Here is an 18,180-nt window from a genome sequence, read left to right as displayed (position 1 = left end):
TGGAATGTTCCTTCATTTCTTTGTGTCATCTTCAATTTCTTTCCTATGTGTGTTATAGTTTTCAGAGTACAGATTTCCTACCTCTTTGGTTAGGTTTATTCCTAGGTATCACGGGTTTTGGTGCAATTATAAATGGGAGCGATGCCTTGGTTTAGACTTTCTGCTGCCTCATTACTGGTGTACAGAAAGGCAACAAATTTCTGTACGGTGATTTTGCATCTTGTTACTTTACTGAATTCATGTATCAGGTATAGCAATTTTTTCAGTGGAGTCTTTTGGGGTTTTCTTGGTTGTTTTTTTAAGATCTTATTTTTTTAAGTAAACAGGGGCTCAAACTCACAACCCCAAAATCAAAAGACCTATGTTCTTCTGACTGAGCCAGACAGGCCCTCCTTTTGAGTTTCCTGTATAGAGTATTATGTCATCTTCCTTGCCAATTTGGATGCTTTTATTTTCTGATTGTTGAGGCTGGGACTTCTAGCACTACGTTAAATAACAATGGTGAGAGTGGACATCCCTGTCTTGTTCCTGACTGTAGAGGAAAAGCTCTCAGTTTTCCCCCATTGAGGGCGATATTAGCTGTTGGCCTTTCATATATGGCTTTTAGGATGTCAAAGTATGTTCTATCTCTACTTTGTTGAGAGTTTTTATTAAGAATGGATGCTGTACTTTGTCAAATGCTTTTTCTGCATCAATTGAGAGGATCATATGGTTCTTTTATTAATGTGGTGTATCATGTTGATTGATTTGCAAATATTGAACCACCCTTGCAACCCAGGAATAAATCCCACTTGATCATGGTGAATGATTCTTTTAATGTACTGTTGGATTTGATTTGCTAGTATTTTGTTGAGAATTTTTGCATCCACATTCATCAGGGATATTGGCCTATAGTTCTCTTTTTTAGCGGAGTCTTTGTCTTGTTTTGAAATCAGGGTAATTCTGGCCTCACAGAATGAGTCTGAAAGTTTTCATTCCATTTCTATTTTTTGGAACAGTTTGAGAAGAATAGGTAGAACTCCCCTGGGAATCCATCTGATCCTGGACTTTTGTTGGGAGATTTTTGATTACTGCTTCAATTTCTTTGCTGGTTACGGGTCTCCTAAGTTTTCTATTTCTTCCTGTTTCAGATTTGGTAATTTATATGTTTCTAGGAATCTACCCATTTCTTCCAGATTACCCAAATTGTTAGCATATAATTTTCATAATGTTCTCTTATAATTGTTTGCCTTTCTGTGGTGACAGTTATTTCTCCTCTCTCATTTGTGATTTTATTTATTTGGGTCCTTTCTCTCTTCTTTTTGGTTAAGAGTGACTAGGGGGTTTTCAATTTGATTAATTCCTTCAAAGAACCAGCTCCTGGTTTCATTGATCTGTTCTACTGGTTTTTTTGTTTCTACTTTTTAAAAAAAATTTTATTTATTTATTTTAGAGAGAGTGAGCACAGAGGGAGAGTGAGAGGGAGAAGCAGACTCCCCACTAAGCAGGGAGCCCAATGTAGGGCTTGATCCCAGGACCCTGGGATCATGACCTGAGCTGAAGGCAGATGCTTAATTGACTGACCCACCCAGGTGCCTCCTGGTTTTTTGTTTCTGTATTATTTATTTCTGCTCTAATCTTTATAATTTCCCCCTTCTGCTGACTTTAAGAAGCAGCAATATTTTAAAAGGCAACAATTAAGAAAATATTTAATGGCTGGCATTTAGCTGAGAAAAGAGAACTCTGGATGGGTTCTGCCTTTTCTGAAAAATAGTACAGCATCAGTCGATAACGCTCTGCTTTAGCAATGATGTAGTTCATACTCATATTCTGGCCATTTTAGTAACTTTCAATAGAACTACTTCTCATTGCTTCTAGTTAGCATAAATAATAATTATTTACAGAACAGTATATGTATTAATCTTTTTAGAACCCATATTAAAAAATCCACTATCTGGATGAAGCCTAGCAAATATTTAAGATGATAAAATTAAATCCTTTAGCAGTTTGAAAAGAGTAATGCTATCTTATTATATTGAAATTTTTGCAATGAAATTATTACTTTTTTCAGTCACTTAAAGACAAAGTAAAGATTTTAGATCTAAGAAGCCTATCTAGAATTGGTCAAAAGTCCAAGTGTATTATGAGGATAACTTAGCATCTGCACAATGAATATTTTCATAGAACAGTCAAATAACTACTCACTGAATTTACTTAGTTTAGCTTTAAGAAATAGTTACTCACTGAAACTTTTGGCAAATTATAACTTTAGAGACTTGCCAAAATGAATACATATAATGCACTTAAGGAAGATATTGGACTACACAGCCACCATTAATACCTAGCAGAGAATAAAACTGTACGTAGCCCCATATCCAAGGATGCCTCTGAATTTAAAATGAATTACACAATACTGAACGACGAAGCAACTACTAACAAAGTGAGACATATATAAATCATTCATAGTTTATAAGTTATCTTAACCAGAACCACTACAAGGCAAAAGGTAGTCTTAGGTGGATCATACAAAGGTATCATAAATAGCAGAAGCTAAGATAGCATCTACAAAATTAGTAAAATAGGCCAGAAGAGATAAAGCCTGAAGCAGGAAGAAGTATGAATTGGAAAGTCAAAATAACTTGATTATCCTCCATATCTTAAGGACTGGATGATCTACAGTCTTGTGTCAAGGAACTGCTGAGAACGCAGACATAGGTGAGAACCCACCACTTTACTGGAAATTATTAATCCAAGGTAGAAATCCTCTAGAAAATAACAAAACCTTTGCTAACCAATCCATCTATCTCTGGAGAAGAGGGCATATGTACATCCTAAGAACTAGAGGGCACAAAGAAGTGATAGAGCCCAACTTTCATCTTTTGTTCATTCTACAAATCTTTCCCCACTAAAGTATAATACTGTTTCATTCATTCCACAAACATTTATTGAGTGTTTATTTTCTTAGACTCTGTGTTGATGAAAGAGGTTACCAGAATGAATAAGACACAGTCCAGATCCTTTGAGGATGTATAGCCTCAGAGGTAGACAAACATCCAAGTAGGTGCTGGTAATATCATGTAGTCAATATAGTGATATACGCAGTGTGCTCTGATAATGGAGTAATTCACTCACTTAGCTCAGCCCAGAATAGGTCAGGGAGGGAAGTTAGGCTTATTATGGTGGATTAAAGGACACCTGAAGTAGATTTTAAAAGATGAGAAGTTACAAAGTAAATAACAGGGGAAAGAATATTCAAGACAAAGGAATAAACAGTAGGAGCAAAGGATTGAGCATGACACAGTTTGATTTATCATAAAGGGGGTGAGGTGTGGAGTACCACAAGAAGATTATTATTAGATTGTAAGGATAAAGATGATGAGGAGTAGGAGAGGAGATGGACAACATACAGATCAGGCTGCAGAGGAACTATAATGCCATGCAAAGATTCTTAAACTTTATCTCATAGGTCATTGGGAGCCACTGTTAAGCAGGAGAATGACACAGAATCAATTTTACATTAAGTTACTCTAGCAACATAGTGGTAGATGAATCTGAGAGGGGACAAGATTGGAGGTGGGACAACCAGTTGGAAATCTACTGTAATAGGTCAGGTAAGAAATAATAAGTCCTGAACTATTACATAACCTTCTAACAAAACCCCCTGTGCTTTTATATCCATAATTCAGGATGTTCACATTATAGCAGAAGAATAAAAAAAAAGGAATGTGTTGAGATATATATATTTTTTAATATGTACTATTATATTATAGATTTTTTCCACATTAATCAAAAAGGACAAAGATTAGAAATCAAAAAGGAAAACAGAAGCTAAAATTCAAAACATTCTACTTATCTTAGAACTGGCAATTAATAATAAATCATTGTGCTTAAACCAAGTTACTTTACTGGAAACACAAATTGAATGTTGTTAAAAATTTAAATTGAGGAAGAGGAAAATTGTTTAGAAAGTTTCCTATAAAGTGTCTAAAATCAAGACAATCCTACTAGCTGTGGGAATTTGAGTAACTTTTCTGAGCTTCAACAAATATGAAAGGGCTTATAAGACTTCAAAAAGTTCTTGCAAAGATCACATAGTGCCCAGTAGAGGTATGTAATTAATCAATAGCTATTAATTAATAGCTAATGCTATTATTCATACATCAAGAAAAAATATAAATAAAACTAATATACTACATTTAATTAATATACTACATTTAAAACTGAAGTAAAAAATTTATTTAGGAATTGAACACCCTTTTCCCTGCTATGAGTGTTTCTTTAGCCATAATAGATATATACAAAAATGCATACTATTTACAATTATCATATGTAACTCATATAGTCAATTCTTGCTAATCCAAGAGCACATATATACCAGTTTGCAGTTAATCTGTGATTAAAGTGTCATGAGGAACCCACCTTTCTCATCCTTATTACAAAGAAGCTGGTAAGGAAAGTACAACACCCAATCTCTTCTCCCCCAACCACACATACAGTATAACTCCCAAACAGCCACCAAAAGCATTTCCACTTAGTTCAGACCCCAGGCTCCCACAGGTGTTCTAGTCCCTTTGGCTCTTCAATCCCACAGCTGGAGAAAGTTGGAAAAGGATCAGAATTATCAGTGCTTGCTACCTCATTACTGAGACCCCCTAAAGAATTAATTCTTTCTGTTTATGACATGATCCTCTCTCCCATCTCAATTCTTACCCCAATCGATTGATAGCTGACATATTAAGGAGGTATAAATTAGAAATCTGTAATAACTTTCAACTGTTTTAGTTCATTTCATAACAAACTGATTTGCAAAACAAAATAAATTCTTGTCACCATATAACTATTTTAAGTTATTTCAAGTTTTTAGTCTGCTTAAATAATTTAACAGTAATTAAAATATTTACTATTATAGTATAGTTAAGCATTTTAGTAGTTAAAGTTAGGGAACTCATTAAGAATTAAATAATAAATCCCAAGGAAATAGTCCCTGAGACCTAAGTTAATACTAAGTCAATATTGCTATATATCCGTTATTATACATTATAAAAATTCCAGAAAAATTACCTTGGTGTTCCTCTAAATCCATGTCCAGTTGTCTAATTTCTTCATTGAACTGATTAATTTTTTCTTTTATATCTGTTAACCTGTTGAAAATATTATTTAATAAATTTATGACAGATAATTTAGAAATTCAACAGAAACATTTAATGATGACATTAGGAAATCTTTTCTAAGTTGCAAAAATAGTATCTGTATATAATATGCCCTATTCTGAATACAATATATAAATTTAGAGAGAAAAGTCTTTTCTAGATCTTTCTTTAGGATTCATATTCAGAGTGCAAGTATATTCTGAGCATGTTGGGTTGCCTGATTTCAAAAGCAAACCTTTCCCCAACATTCTTTTGAGCTTAATTTGTGGTATTAAAGTGAAAAATCTTTAGCAACCTTCTTTTTTGTTGGTTTGTACAAACGGAACTAAAATGGCAAATTAGTCTCAAAAATTAGAAAAGAAGAGAAAATTTACCATTGATTGAAGATTATATAGGTTAAAATTTTAACAAACAGCATTTGTACTTGTTACAAAGCTACAGTAATTAACATAGTGTTGTATTGAAATAAAGGAAGATATATACAGCAACAAAATAAGAAATGAGACCCTGTATCTATATACAACTGATTTTTGACAAAGGTGTCAAAATAATTAAGCAGGGAAAGAATATTAAATGGTATTTGTTGAAAGAATATTTCAACAAATGTTGCTGAGACAACTGGATAAGCAAAAAGAAAAGAATAAAACTGAACTCCTATCTCACACCATATACAAAAGTTTACTTAAAATGGATCATAGCTCTAAACATAAGGGCAAAACTACAAAATTCTAAGAATAAATCACAGGCATAAATCTTCCTGATTTTGGATTAGGAAACGGTTTCTTAGATAGGTCACCAAAACCATAAACAACAAAAGAAAAAATAAACTAGACATTATCAAAATTTAAAACTTCTGTGCTTCAAAAGACATGACTAAGAAAATAAGAAGAACCCAGAGAATGGGAGAGAAACTTTGCAAATCATTTATCTGATAAGAGACTTGTCTCTTAAATTCTTAATCTCAGGAAAGAAACTGAAGGCTGCTGGAGCAGCAGAGGAGAGATAGGATGACTGGGTTATGGACACTGGGGAGGGTATGTGCTATTGTGAGTGCTATGAGTTATATAATACTGATGATTCACAGACCTGTACCCCTGAAACAAATACATTATATGAGACCTGTCTCTGGAACATATAAGGATTTCTCACAATAATAAAAAGATAAATAACCAAATTAAAAATTGGGCAAAGGAGGGACACCTGAGTGGGTCAGTCAGTTAACGTCATCAGATTGAGCCCCACATTGACTCCCTGCTCAGCACAGAGACTGCTTGAAATTCTTTCTCTCCCTCTCCATCTTCCCCCACTCATGCATGCACTTGCCTTTTCTCTCTCTCTCTTTAAAATAAATAAATAAATCAGGGAGGAGTAAAGATGGCAGAGGAGTAGGGGACCCTAAGTTCATCTGGTCCCTAGAATTCAGCTAGATGGTTATCAATCAGTCTGAACACCTATGAAATCAACTGGAGATCTGAGAAAAGAAATGCTGCAATTCTACAAACAGAAAAGTGACTACTTTTTGGGAGGTAGGAGATAATGGAGACATGAATCCTGGGTGATACACTGGAGGATAGAGCAAGGGGAGGGAGCTTTCTTAAGGAAGCTACTGCAAAGTATTAGAGCAAAGGAGTGCAAAATTGGAACTTATAGAAGTCTGCTATGGTGGGGGAAGTCCCTGGCTTAAAGGTGCTTAGTGATGAAGCAGGGCAGAACTCCAGGTGGGAAAGCAAGGTCTCAGGAACCCTGGGTTCACAAAAAGAATAGGGGTTCCTGAGTACAGCAGAGTTCCCAGGCATCAGAGTGGGGAAGCTGACTGAAAACAGTGAATCTAGGTGCCAGCTTTCTGCTCGGTGTTGCCATAAACTGAGAATCACTACACAGTCACACAATTGCTTTCTGGACAGGGACCCAGCAAAAGCCAGAAGTGCAGGAAGATTCCCCCCTCCCCACCCCAGAAGAAACAGTATGGATCTGTACCACAGGAATCCAAAACATCCAGAGACTCAAAACTGGGTTGCATGCCAGATAAAAACTCAGTCACAGGGGCACCTGGGTGGCTCAGTGGGTTAAAGCCTCTGCCTTCAGCTCAGGTTATGATCCCAGGGTTCTGGGATTGAGACCCGCATCAGGCTCTCTGCTCAGCAAGGAGCCTGCTTCCTCCTCCCTCCTCTCTCACTGCCTGCCTCTCTGCCTACTTGTGATCTCTGTCTGTCAAATAAATAAACAAAATCTTAAAAAAAAAAAACAAACCTCAGTCACAGACTGGGTGAACACACAATTCAAATGGAGACCAAGACAAGAGTGACTGACTGCTTTCCTTTGGGGGCTCACTGAAGGGTCAGGGGCACAAACTTCAGCACCAGGGCTAGAAAATGGGGCACCACCATTTTCATCCCCCTTCTTTGATGCTGAAAGACTTCAGGGAGCAAAACAGCGCCACATAGGCAATCTGGAGCCGCTTACACTGAGCCCTACCCCCTGGCAATGGGGGTGCAATTCCAACAGGGCAAAGACACCTGAGAACCAGCTCATAGGCCCCTACCCCAGAAGAATAGCAGGAATAACTGGCTAGCACAAAGTTTACTAATCACAGATAAGTTGCAAAACTTCAGCTCTTGGGGAAAAGAGTATATAGCATTTGTGGTTCTTTATTTTTATTATTATTCTTTAGTTTTTCAGTTTTATTTTTTCCAGCGATTTTCTTATTTTTTCATTTCTTTTTTTAATTCTTTTTTAAAATTTATATAAATATATATATGTATATATATTTATTTTTTATTTCCTTTCATTGTATTTTATTTTTCTATATGCATACTTTTTTTTCTTTCCTATTTTGGGATCTAGTTTCTTTTAACAAACAGAACAAACACACCCAGGATCTAGTTCGTTGTTTTGTTCTGTTTTACTTCTTGTTTGATTTTTTTTTATTTTGTTTTGTTTCTGCTTTCTTTTTTTTTTTTTTAAAGATTTTATTTATTTATTTGTCAGAGAGAGAGAGGGAGAGAGAGCGAGCACAGGCAGACAGAGTGGCAGGCAGAGGCAGAGGGAGAAGCAGGCTCCCTGCTGAGCAAGGAGCCCGATGTGGGACTCGATCCCAGGACGCTGGGATCATGACCTGAGCCGAAGGCAGCTGCTTAACCAACTGAGCCACCCAGGCGTCCCATTGTTTCTGCTTTCTTACGGTTAGTTTTGTTTGCTCTTTTTCTGGTGTTGTTGTTGTTATTTTTGTCTTCTCTCACACTCTTTTCTACTCTTTTCTGGACATAACAAGACAGAGAAACTCACCCCGAAAGAAAGAACAGGAGGAAGTACTAACTGTCAGGGAATTAGTCAATATGGATATAAGTAAGATGTTGGAACTAGAATTCAAAATAACGATTATAAAGACGTTAGCTGGGCTTGAAAAAAAAAGCACAGAAAACAATGGAGAATCCCTTACTGTAGAAACAGAAGAAATAAAATCTAATCAGGCCAAAAACAAAAATGCTATTAATGAGCTGCAGTAACAAATGGAGGCTCTAACAGCTAGGATAAATGAGGCAGAAGAGAGTTCAGTCATATAGAAGACAAAATGATGGAAAATAAGGAAGGTGAGAAAAAGAGAGAAAAACTACTGGATCACCAAAGGAGATTTCAAGAAATCTATGATACTATAAAGCAAAATAGTGTCTGAATAATAGGAGTCCCAGAAGACAAAGAGACAGAGAGAGGGGCAAGAAAGTTTACTGGATAAATTATAGGTAAGTACTTCCCTAATCTGGGGAAGGAAACAGGCCTTTAAATCCAGGATGCACAGAGAACCCCCTCAAAATCAATAAAAATAGGTGACACCCTGACATATAATAGTGAAACCTGCAAATTTCAAAGATAAAGAGAAGGGGCACCTGGGTGGTTCAGTGGGTTAAAGCCTCTGCCTTCAGCTCAGGACATGATCCCAGGGTCCTGGGATCAAGCCCCACATCAGGCTTTCTGCTCAGCGGGCAACCTGCTTCCCTCCTACTCTCTGCCTGCTTCTCTGCCTACTTGTGATTTCTGTCAAATAAATATATAAAATCTTTAAAAAAGAAAAAAAAAAAAAAGAAAGAGAAAATCCTGAAAGCAGCTCAGGACAAGAGGTCCTTAACCTAAAAGGGTAGAAACATATGAATGAAAGCAGATCTGTTTACAGAGACCTGGCAGACCAGAAAGGACTGGCATGATATATTCAATGTGCTAAATGGGAAAAATATGCAGCCAAGAATACTTTAGCCAGCAAGGCTGTCATTCAGAATAGAAAGAAAGATAAAGAGTTTCCAGGACAAACAAAAACTAAAGGAATTTGTAGACACTAAACTAGCTCTGCAAGAAATATTAAAGGGGATCCTCTGAGCAAAGAGAGCCAAAAAGTAATAAGGACCAGAAAGGAACAAAAACAATATACAGAAACAGTGACTCTACAGTTAATACAATGGCACTAAATTCATATCTTACAATAATTACTCTGAAAGTAAATGGACTAAACTCCAATAAAAAGACAAAGGGTATTGGATTGGATTTAAAAAAAAATAAGACTCATGGATATGCGGTCTACAAGAGACTCATTTTAGACCCAAAGACCCCTCCAAATTTAAAGTGAGGGGTGGAAAACTATGTATCATGCTAATGGGACATCAAAAGAAAGCTGGGGTGGCAATTCTTATATCAGACAAACTAGATTTTAAACCAAAGACTGGAAAAAGAGACGAGGAAGTACATTATATCATAATAAAAGGGTCTATCCAACAACAAGATCTAACAATTATAAATATCTATGCCCCTAAGTTAGGAACAGACAATTATGCAAACCAATTAATAACAAAATTAAAGAAAAACATTGATAATACCGCTATAATAGTAAGGGACACCCCATTCACTGCAATGGACAGATCATCTAAGCAGAAGATCAACAAGGAAAACAAGGAAACAAGGGCTTTGAATGACACAATGGACCAGATGGACTTCATAAATATATTCAGAACATTTCATCCTAAAGCAACAGAATACACATTCTTCTTGAGAGCTCCTGGGACATTCTCCAGAACAGATCACATACTGGGTCACAAATCAGGCCTCAACTGGTACCAAAGACTGAGATTATACCATGCATATTTTCAGACTACAATGCTTTAAAACTTGAACTCAATCACAAGAGAAAATTTGGAAGGAAAACAAACACATGGAGGTTAAAGAGCATCCTAGTAACCAGGAAATTAAAGAAAAATTTTTAAAGTACATGGAAATAGAGGTGCTTTGGTGGCTAAGTTGGTTAAGCATCAGCCTTTGGCTTAGGTCATGATCCCAGGGTCCTTGGATTGAGCCCTGTGATGGGCTCCCTGCTTAGCGGGGAGCCTGCTTCTCCTTCTTTCTCTGCCTCTCTCCCTGCTTGTGCCCACTCTCTCTCTCCCTCCATGGAAATAAACAAAAATCTTTTTTTTAAAGATCTTTATTTATTTATTTGCAGAGAGAGAGAGAGATCACATTTAGGCAGAGAGGCAGGCAGAGAGTGGAGGGGGGGAAGCAGGTTCCCCGCTGAGCAGAGAGCCCAATGTGGGGCTCAATCCCAGGACCCTGAGATCATGACCTGAGCCAAAGGCAGAGGCTTATAACCCACTGAGCCACCCAGGTGCCCAATAAATAAAATCTTTAAAAAAGAAATACATGGAAACAAATGAAGAGAGAAAAGTATATAGCAATACAGGACTTTAAGAAGCAAGAAAATTTCAAATACACAACCTAACCTTACACCAAACAGAGCTGAAAAAATAAAAGCAAATAAAGCCTAAATAAAAGAATAGCAAATAAAGCATCATATGGTTGTCCTTTCTTTTATTAATGTGGTGTATCATGTGGATTGATTTGAGGATGTTGAACCACCCTTGCATTCTAGGAATAAATCCTACTTGGTTGTAGTGAATAATCCTTTTAATGTACTCTTGGATCCTATTAGTTAGCATCTTGATGCGAGTTTTTGCATCCATGTTCATCAGGGATATTGGTCTGTAATTCTCCTTTCTGGTGGGGTCTTTGACTGGTTTTGGGATCAAGGTAAGTCTGGCCTCATAGAATGAATTTGGAAGTTTTCCTTCCATTTCTATTTTTTTGAAAAAGCTTCAGAAAAATAGGTATTAATTCTTCTTAAAATGTTTGGTAGAATTCCTCTAGGAGGCCATCCAGCCCTGGACTCCTTGTTTGTTGGCAGAATTTTTATAACTGCTCCAGTTTGTTAAATGATGGGTCTGTTCAGGTTTTCTGTTTCTTCCTGTTTCAGTTTTGGTAGTTTATATGTTTCTAGGAATGCATCTGTTTCTTCCAGATTGCATAATTTGTTGGCATATAATTGTTCCTCATGTGCTCTTATAATTGTTTGTATTTCTTTGGTGTTCATTGTGATCTCTCCTCTCTCATTTATGATTTTATTTATTTGGTCCTTTCTCTTTTCATTTTGATAAGTCTGGCTAGTAGGGGTTTACAGATCTTATAAATTCTTTCAAAGAACCCATGCCCAGTTCTGTTGACCTGTTCCACTGTGTTTTTTTTTTTTTAAGATTTTATTTATTTATTTGACAGAGAGATCACAAGTAGGCAGAGAGGCAGGCAGAGAGAGAGAAAGAGAGGGAAGCAGGCTTCCTGCTGAGCAGAGAGGCCGATGCAGGGCTCGATCCCAGGATCCTGAGATCGTGACCTGAGCTGAAGGCAGAGGCTTAACCCACTGAGCAACCCAGGTGGCCCCTCTACTGTTTTTCTTTTATTTCTATATCATTAATTTCTGCTCTAGTCTTCATTGTTTCTTTTCTCCTGCTGGCTTTAGGCTTTATTTGCTATTCTTTTTTCAGCTCCTTTAGGTGTAAGGTTTGGTTGTGTATTTGAGACTTTTCTTGCTTCTTAAGAAAGGCCTGTATTGTTATATACTTCTCTCTCTTGATTTGTTTCCATGTATTTTTTTTAATTTTTATTTCTTTTCAGCGTAACAGTATTCATTGTTTTTGCACCACACCCAGTGCTCCATGCAATCCGTGCCCTCTCCAATACCCACCACCTTGTTCCAACCTCCCACCCCCTGCCCCTTCAAAACCCTCAGATTGTTTTTCAGAGTCCATAGTCTCTCGTGGCTCCCCTCCCCTTCCAATTTCCCTCAACTCCCTTCTCCTCTCCAGGTATTTATTTTTTAAAGATTTTATTTATTGAGTGCCTGGGTGGCTCAGTGGGTAATGGCTGCACATTTCTGAATACATTAAAGACCTCTGAATTGTATACTTTAAATACGTGAATTGTATGGTTTGTATATCTTAATAAAGCTATTTTTTAAGAATAGGGGCACCTGGGTAGCTCAGTTGGTTAAGCTTCTAGCTCTTGATTTAAGTTCAGGTCATGATTTCAGGGTCGTGAGATCAAACTCCACATCGGGCTCGGCACTGGATGTGGAGTCTGCTTAAGATTCTCTCTTTCCCTCTGCCCTTCCCCATACTCACCTCATGCTCTCTCTCTCAAAAATAATAATAATAATTATACTACACTGTGGCTCTTAACTAAACATTAAAAGAAATGTTTAAAGCTGCAAATAAGATTAAAAGCTGCATCAATAGTACCAGTATGAACTATAGGAAAAAATAACTGTAACAATATGTACCTACTGCAGGTTTAGAATTTAATTTAAAAGATGTGAAATGGATGGAATATGTCCTATTATAAATTTACTTACTGTCGCTCCATGCTGGCTATTTCCTGATTATCTTCTTTAACCTAAAAAGGCATAAAAAGAAAACAGTACTTAAAGAATTACTCATTGTTAGAATACCTTAAACATAATTTCCTTTGAAGGTATGCTGTACTAAAATGCCAAATGTAGTCTTTTTCTTGAAACCTATTTCTTAAAATTCAACCTTTGAAGTTAAAAAACACATTATTAAGGAACTATTCACAGATTCTTCCTTCATCCTCAAAGGAAGAGTGATGACTGATAGAGCTATACCCTCCACATGGCACCATGAGGTTAACATGTCTTCAGGCCTGGAACAGTTTACATAAATACCCAGGATTTTCAGGATTTCTGAGACTCAGATGAGTCTCCCCTCATCCTCTCAATCCCCACACACAAGGCAGAAATTGCCAGATTTAGCAATACCCATTACAACTGAATTTCAGGTAAACAAGGAATAACTTTTAGGGCAGGTATATACCATCCCTAATATACCATGCATACACACACACACACACGCGCACACACACACACTCTTATTCAAAACATTATTCACTGCTTTCTGAAATTAAAATTTAAATAGCTATTCTGCATTTCATTTGACAGTCCTATCCCAAAATCACACTCTCTGTCCCCTGCCTCCAATGATCTCTTTCCAAGGAACTTCAGAGATTTTAGATTTTAATACCTTCCTGGAATGATTCTAATACTAAATAGATCCCAAGTTGATCCTATATTCTTCCAGACCATTTGGGTTCAACCTAAGACCACAAAGGAGTCTCATTTGTAAATTTCCAATAGGTGCTGTTCCCAAATATATATGCATTTCTCCTAAGGGCCCTATAGTTAGGGTGTCTCATTCTAAAAAACAGGGTAATTATAACTTGGTGCTAAACTAAAACTAGGCTTGGGTAGTAATAAAGCTACTGAATACATGTAACACAACTTGGTGACATACTGTGATTTCACAGGACATTTTAATTTCAATCACTTCATGAAGACGCTGATAATAATAACCACAAAAATTCATTACGGGGCGCCTGGGTGGCTCAGTGCGTTCAAAGCCTCTGCCTTTGGCTCGGGTCATGATCCCAGGGCCCTGGGATCAAGCCCCGCATTGGGCTCTCTGTTCAGCGGAGAGCCTGCTTCCCTTCCTCTCTCTCTCTGCCTGCCTCTCTGCCTACTTGTGATCTCTGTCAAATAAATAAATAAAAATCTTTAAAAATAAAATTAAAAAAAAATTCATTAGCCTTGGAGCACTTCATTTTCTAAATATGAAGCCCCAATCAAATAATGGAACAGAACTTCAATAAGATCATGTAATTGTTTACTAAGCAAAAAAAGGGCTTTCAATTTCCTTAATGGATCCAAAAGATGAAAAAATGGCCAAAATGTGCATAAAGACCACATAAAATTAGGACTTAAATCAAGAAACAGTTTATATGAGAAATGTCTTTCACCCAGCTTTTCTTGGTCAAATAGTTTATCTCAATTTAGATAAAACTCACTTTTTACTATTTTTTTAAGACAATCAACTTACTGGCATTCTGTTCAATTCATATGCCTTAAATAAAAGAAATAAATACATTTACCACACCTTAATATAGTAAAATAAGTATTTTTGTTTTTTCTACCTGCTTAAGTAATCTCTCTCTTTCTTCCATTGGAGACCCCATGCTTTTGTCTTCAGCAATCATTTGGTCTCGATGGGACTCCAATTCATAAAGTTTTTCATGCAGCAAGACAGCCTCCTGTTTTACCTGAGAGTGTGCTATTTCCTGAAGGGCACAAAAAGAAGAAAAATTTAATTAATATTTTATCAGAAACTATTATCATATAGGTTTCAGTTTATAAGAAAAAGGAAAATTTAAACCATCAGCATTTTTATTTTTATTTTTTTTTAAAGATTTTATTTGTTTATGTGACAGAGAGAGATCACAAGTAGACAGAGGCAGGCAGAGAAAGAGAGAGAGAGAGAGAGGGAAGCAGGCTCCCTGCTGAGCAGAGAGCCCGATGCGGGACTCGATCCCAGGACCCTGAGATCATGACCTGAGCTGAAGGCAGCGGCTTAACCCACTGAGCCACCCAGGCGCCCCCCATCAGCATTTTTAAATAGAGATATCAAATATCTATAGTACTCAATGATGCTACAAAGAGCACTTGTAAATTGGAATTAAAATATACCCCTTTTCCTTCATAAGTTATTTTCAGTCTAAGATTCCTAAGAAGATGGTAATTTATTTTTTCTTCCAAATATAAGACCTGAACAAAGATAACACATCTTTACCAATGGAAAGATAATAAAGAAAATGTCACAATGTATGTACAACTTTAACCACAATATTAAAGTCTAAAGAACTGATCTCTAGAGGGAATATATTTTCATATATTTCATATAATATATGTTATAGTCATATATATTTCATTTAACATATATTATATATATATATTTCATATACACACACATATAGTCATATACATACTCTAATACAATGTTATATAGGTTGAACTGTATCACTCAAAAAGATATGATGAAGTCTTGGTAATCTCTGATACCAATGAATATGACCTAACTTGGAATTGGGGTCTTTGCCAATTTAGTCAAGTTAAGACGAGATAATTAGGGTGGACCCTAATACCCTAATCTGGAACGACTGGTGTCCTTGTAAGAGAAGACATACAGACAGAGACACAGGAGAATGCCATGCAATGACACACGCAGAAATGGTGTGATGCAGCTAAAATAAAGAGTGAATGCCTAGGATCAATAGGCACCACCAGAAGCTAGGAAGAGGTCAGGGAAGATTCTAACAGAGTCTCAGAGGAAATGGCTCTGTTGACACCTTGATTTTAGACTTCTAGCCTCTAGATCTGTTAGGAAATTTCTTGTTCTTTATTACAGCAGCACTAGGAAATTAATACACAAGAGTAGAATAGTTATTGTATATTCACCACTATTCTACTGTTCACAAAGAGAAAATAAGGGCTGTGGTAACTTTATTAGACAACCAAAAGAGCTAGGGTTGTTGATAGCGATGAGGAAGAGGGAGAAAATGGCATTTGAAGCTGTTATTTATTAATAACTTGTTCTGTGCCGAGCACTATATTCCATGTTCTTTATATACTATATCTAATCCTCAAAACAATTCTATCAGATAATATCATCATCTCTGTTTTACACATAAAGAAACTGAGGATCTCAGATCTAAGTAATTTTCTGTATTAACCAACAAAAAAGTGAATGATGATATCTGAAACTAGGTCCGCAGCATGAATAAGACCAAATTTTTAAAAGGCAAGACCTCTTTTTTGAAAGCCAAAGAGAAGGAATCTTTTAATTTTTTATTAACATATAATGTATTATTAGCCCCAGGGGTACAGGTTTGTGAATTGCCAGGTTTACACACTTCACAGCACTCACCATAGCACATACCCTCCCCAATGTCCATAACCTAACCACCCTCTCCCTATAACCCTCCCCCTAGCAACCCTCAGTTTGTTCTGTGAGATGAAGAGTCTCTTATGATTTGTCTCCCTCCCGATCCCATCTTGTTTCATTTTTTCCTTCCCTACCTCCCAAACCCCCCACGTTGTCTCTCAAATTCTTCATATCAGGGAGTTCATATGATAATTGTCTTTCAAAAAGAAGGAATCTTAAAAGGAAAAAGTAAATTAGTGGAAATCTTTGAAAGTCTATTACAAAGCACAATATAGAGGCACCTGGCTGGCTCAGTTGGTGGAGAATGGGACTCTTGATCTCAGGAATTGTGGGTTTGGGCTCTATGTTGGGTGTAGAGATTACTTAAAAATAAAATCTTAAAAAAAAACACATCATATACATAGCTCAAAGTAACGGATTAGCTTCAGGTGAAAAAGTGTGATAATGAAATACAGATATTTTGGGGTATCCCTTTTTTTTTTTTAAAGATTTTATTTACTTGACAGAGAGAGAGAGATATCACAAGTAGGCAGAGAGGCAGGTAGAGAGAGAGGGGGAAGCAGGCTCCCCACTGAGCAGAGAGCCCAATGTGGGGCTCTCCCAAGATCCTGAGATCATGACCTGAGCCAAAGGCAGAGGCTTAACCCACTGAGCCACCCAGGTGCCCCATGGGGTATCTCTTTTCATAGTTGTCTCCTCCTTCCTTTTGCTTAATCATCCTAAGACTTGTTTGAATTTAATCTCAATAAAACTATTCCTCAATAAAACTCGTGCTGATCTTTCACCTGTTTTTTCCACTCCATGATGAACTGAGTAATACTTAGCACAGTAGTGAGCTAGCACAGAGTAGATATTCAATAAATACTAGCTGAGTGATATTTAACATAATGTTTTCTTGAAGAAGAGGTAAAAAAAATACAAGGAATCTGGCAAAAGTTAAACAGAACTAGTAACTTCTATTTTTTTTTAAATATTTTATTTGAGAGAGAAAGAGAATAGGGAGAGGAGAAGAGGAAGAGGGACAAGCAGACTATGAGCTGAGTGCAGAGCCCAACACAAGGGCTTGATCTGAAATCATGACCTGAGCCAAAATCAAGTCAGATGCTTAAGTGACTGAGCCACCCTGTCACCCCACTACTTATATATTCTTGATTTGAGATAAATTTTTATTAAATTTCACATTATTGTGCTGATGCCAAAAAGTGGCATCAATACAGTGGCATCGATACAAACACTAAATCCAAGGACATAGCTTACACCTCTTCCTGCAGAAACTAAATATGCCAAGAGAAATAAGACCTGACATTCCCCACACACCCTAAAACAGATAGTAAGGAATTCTGCAGCACAGCTGTGTTAATACTAAATGTGGTCCTTATTCTTTGAAGCATATTTCTATTACCAGAGATATAAAAAAAATAAAAATTATATATATTCACACGTAGACTATCAGTATAGAAAGCCATCTTAATGTTTTTTAAGGATTTTATTTATTTACTTGACAGAGAGAGAGAATGAACGGGGGGGGGAAGAGCAAGGGGAAAGGGAGAAGCAGGATCCTTGCTCAGCAGGAAGCCCAACGTGGGCCTTGATCCCAGAACCTCGGGATCATGACCTGAGGCAGAGGCTTAAGCGACTGAGCCGCCCAGGTGCCCCTTGGCATTTTTAAGCAAACTACTTTTTCAAAAGCAAATTTACAAACGAATTACAAAATACTCACACTTATTTCTTGTGCAAGAAAGGGTAACATCACTCCTGTCAATCTACAATTGTTACTAATCCTAGAATCATGATACCTACCTGAATCCAGAGGAAATCAAGAAAGGTAGGCAAGATTTGGGGTACAGACAGTATACTGAAGTGTTAAGGACTTGAAAAAGGTAGTTCACAGAAAAAGA

General features: G+C 36.8%; 1 protein-coding gene across 3 annotated transcripts in view; it reads right to left on the bottom strand.

The window, feature by feature from the left end:
• IFT74 (intraflagellar transport 74) overlaps positions 1 to 18,180 on the bottom strand; it is a 92,101-nt gene that overhangs the window by 39,946 nt on the left and 33,975 nt on the right. For all 3 annotated transcript variants that reach the window (XM_047699310.1, XM_047699311.1, XM_047699312.1), the window contains exons 11-13: positions 14,478 to 14,621; positions 12,847 to 12,887; positions 5,041 to 5,120 (exon numbers count right to left, since the gene is read on the bottom strand). In XM_047699310.1, coding sequence (XP_047555266.1) covers positions 5,041 to 5,120; positions 12,847 to 12,887; positions 14,478 to 14,621 — 265 coding nt within the window. The remainder of the gene's footprint in view (positions 1 to 5,040; positions 5,121 to 12,846; positions 12,888 to 14,477; positions 14,622 to 18,180) is intronic.

The sequence above is a fragment of the Lutra lutra genome, chromosome 13 (assembly GCF_902655055.1).
Source record: "Lutra lutra chromosome 13, mLutLut1.2, whole genome shotgun sequence".
Taxonomy (NCBI): Eukaryota; Metazoa; Chordata; class Mammalia; order Carnivora; family Mustelidae; genus Lutra; species Lutra lutra.
This window is presented reverse-complemented; position numbering and strand designations above follow the sequence as displayed.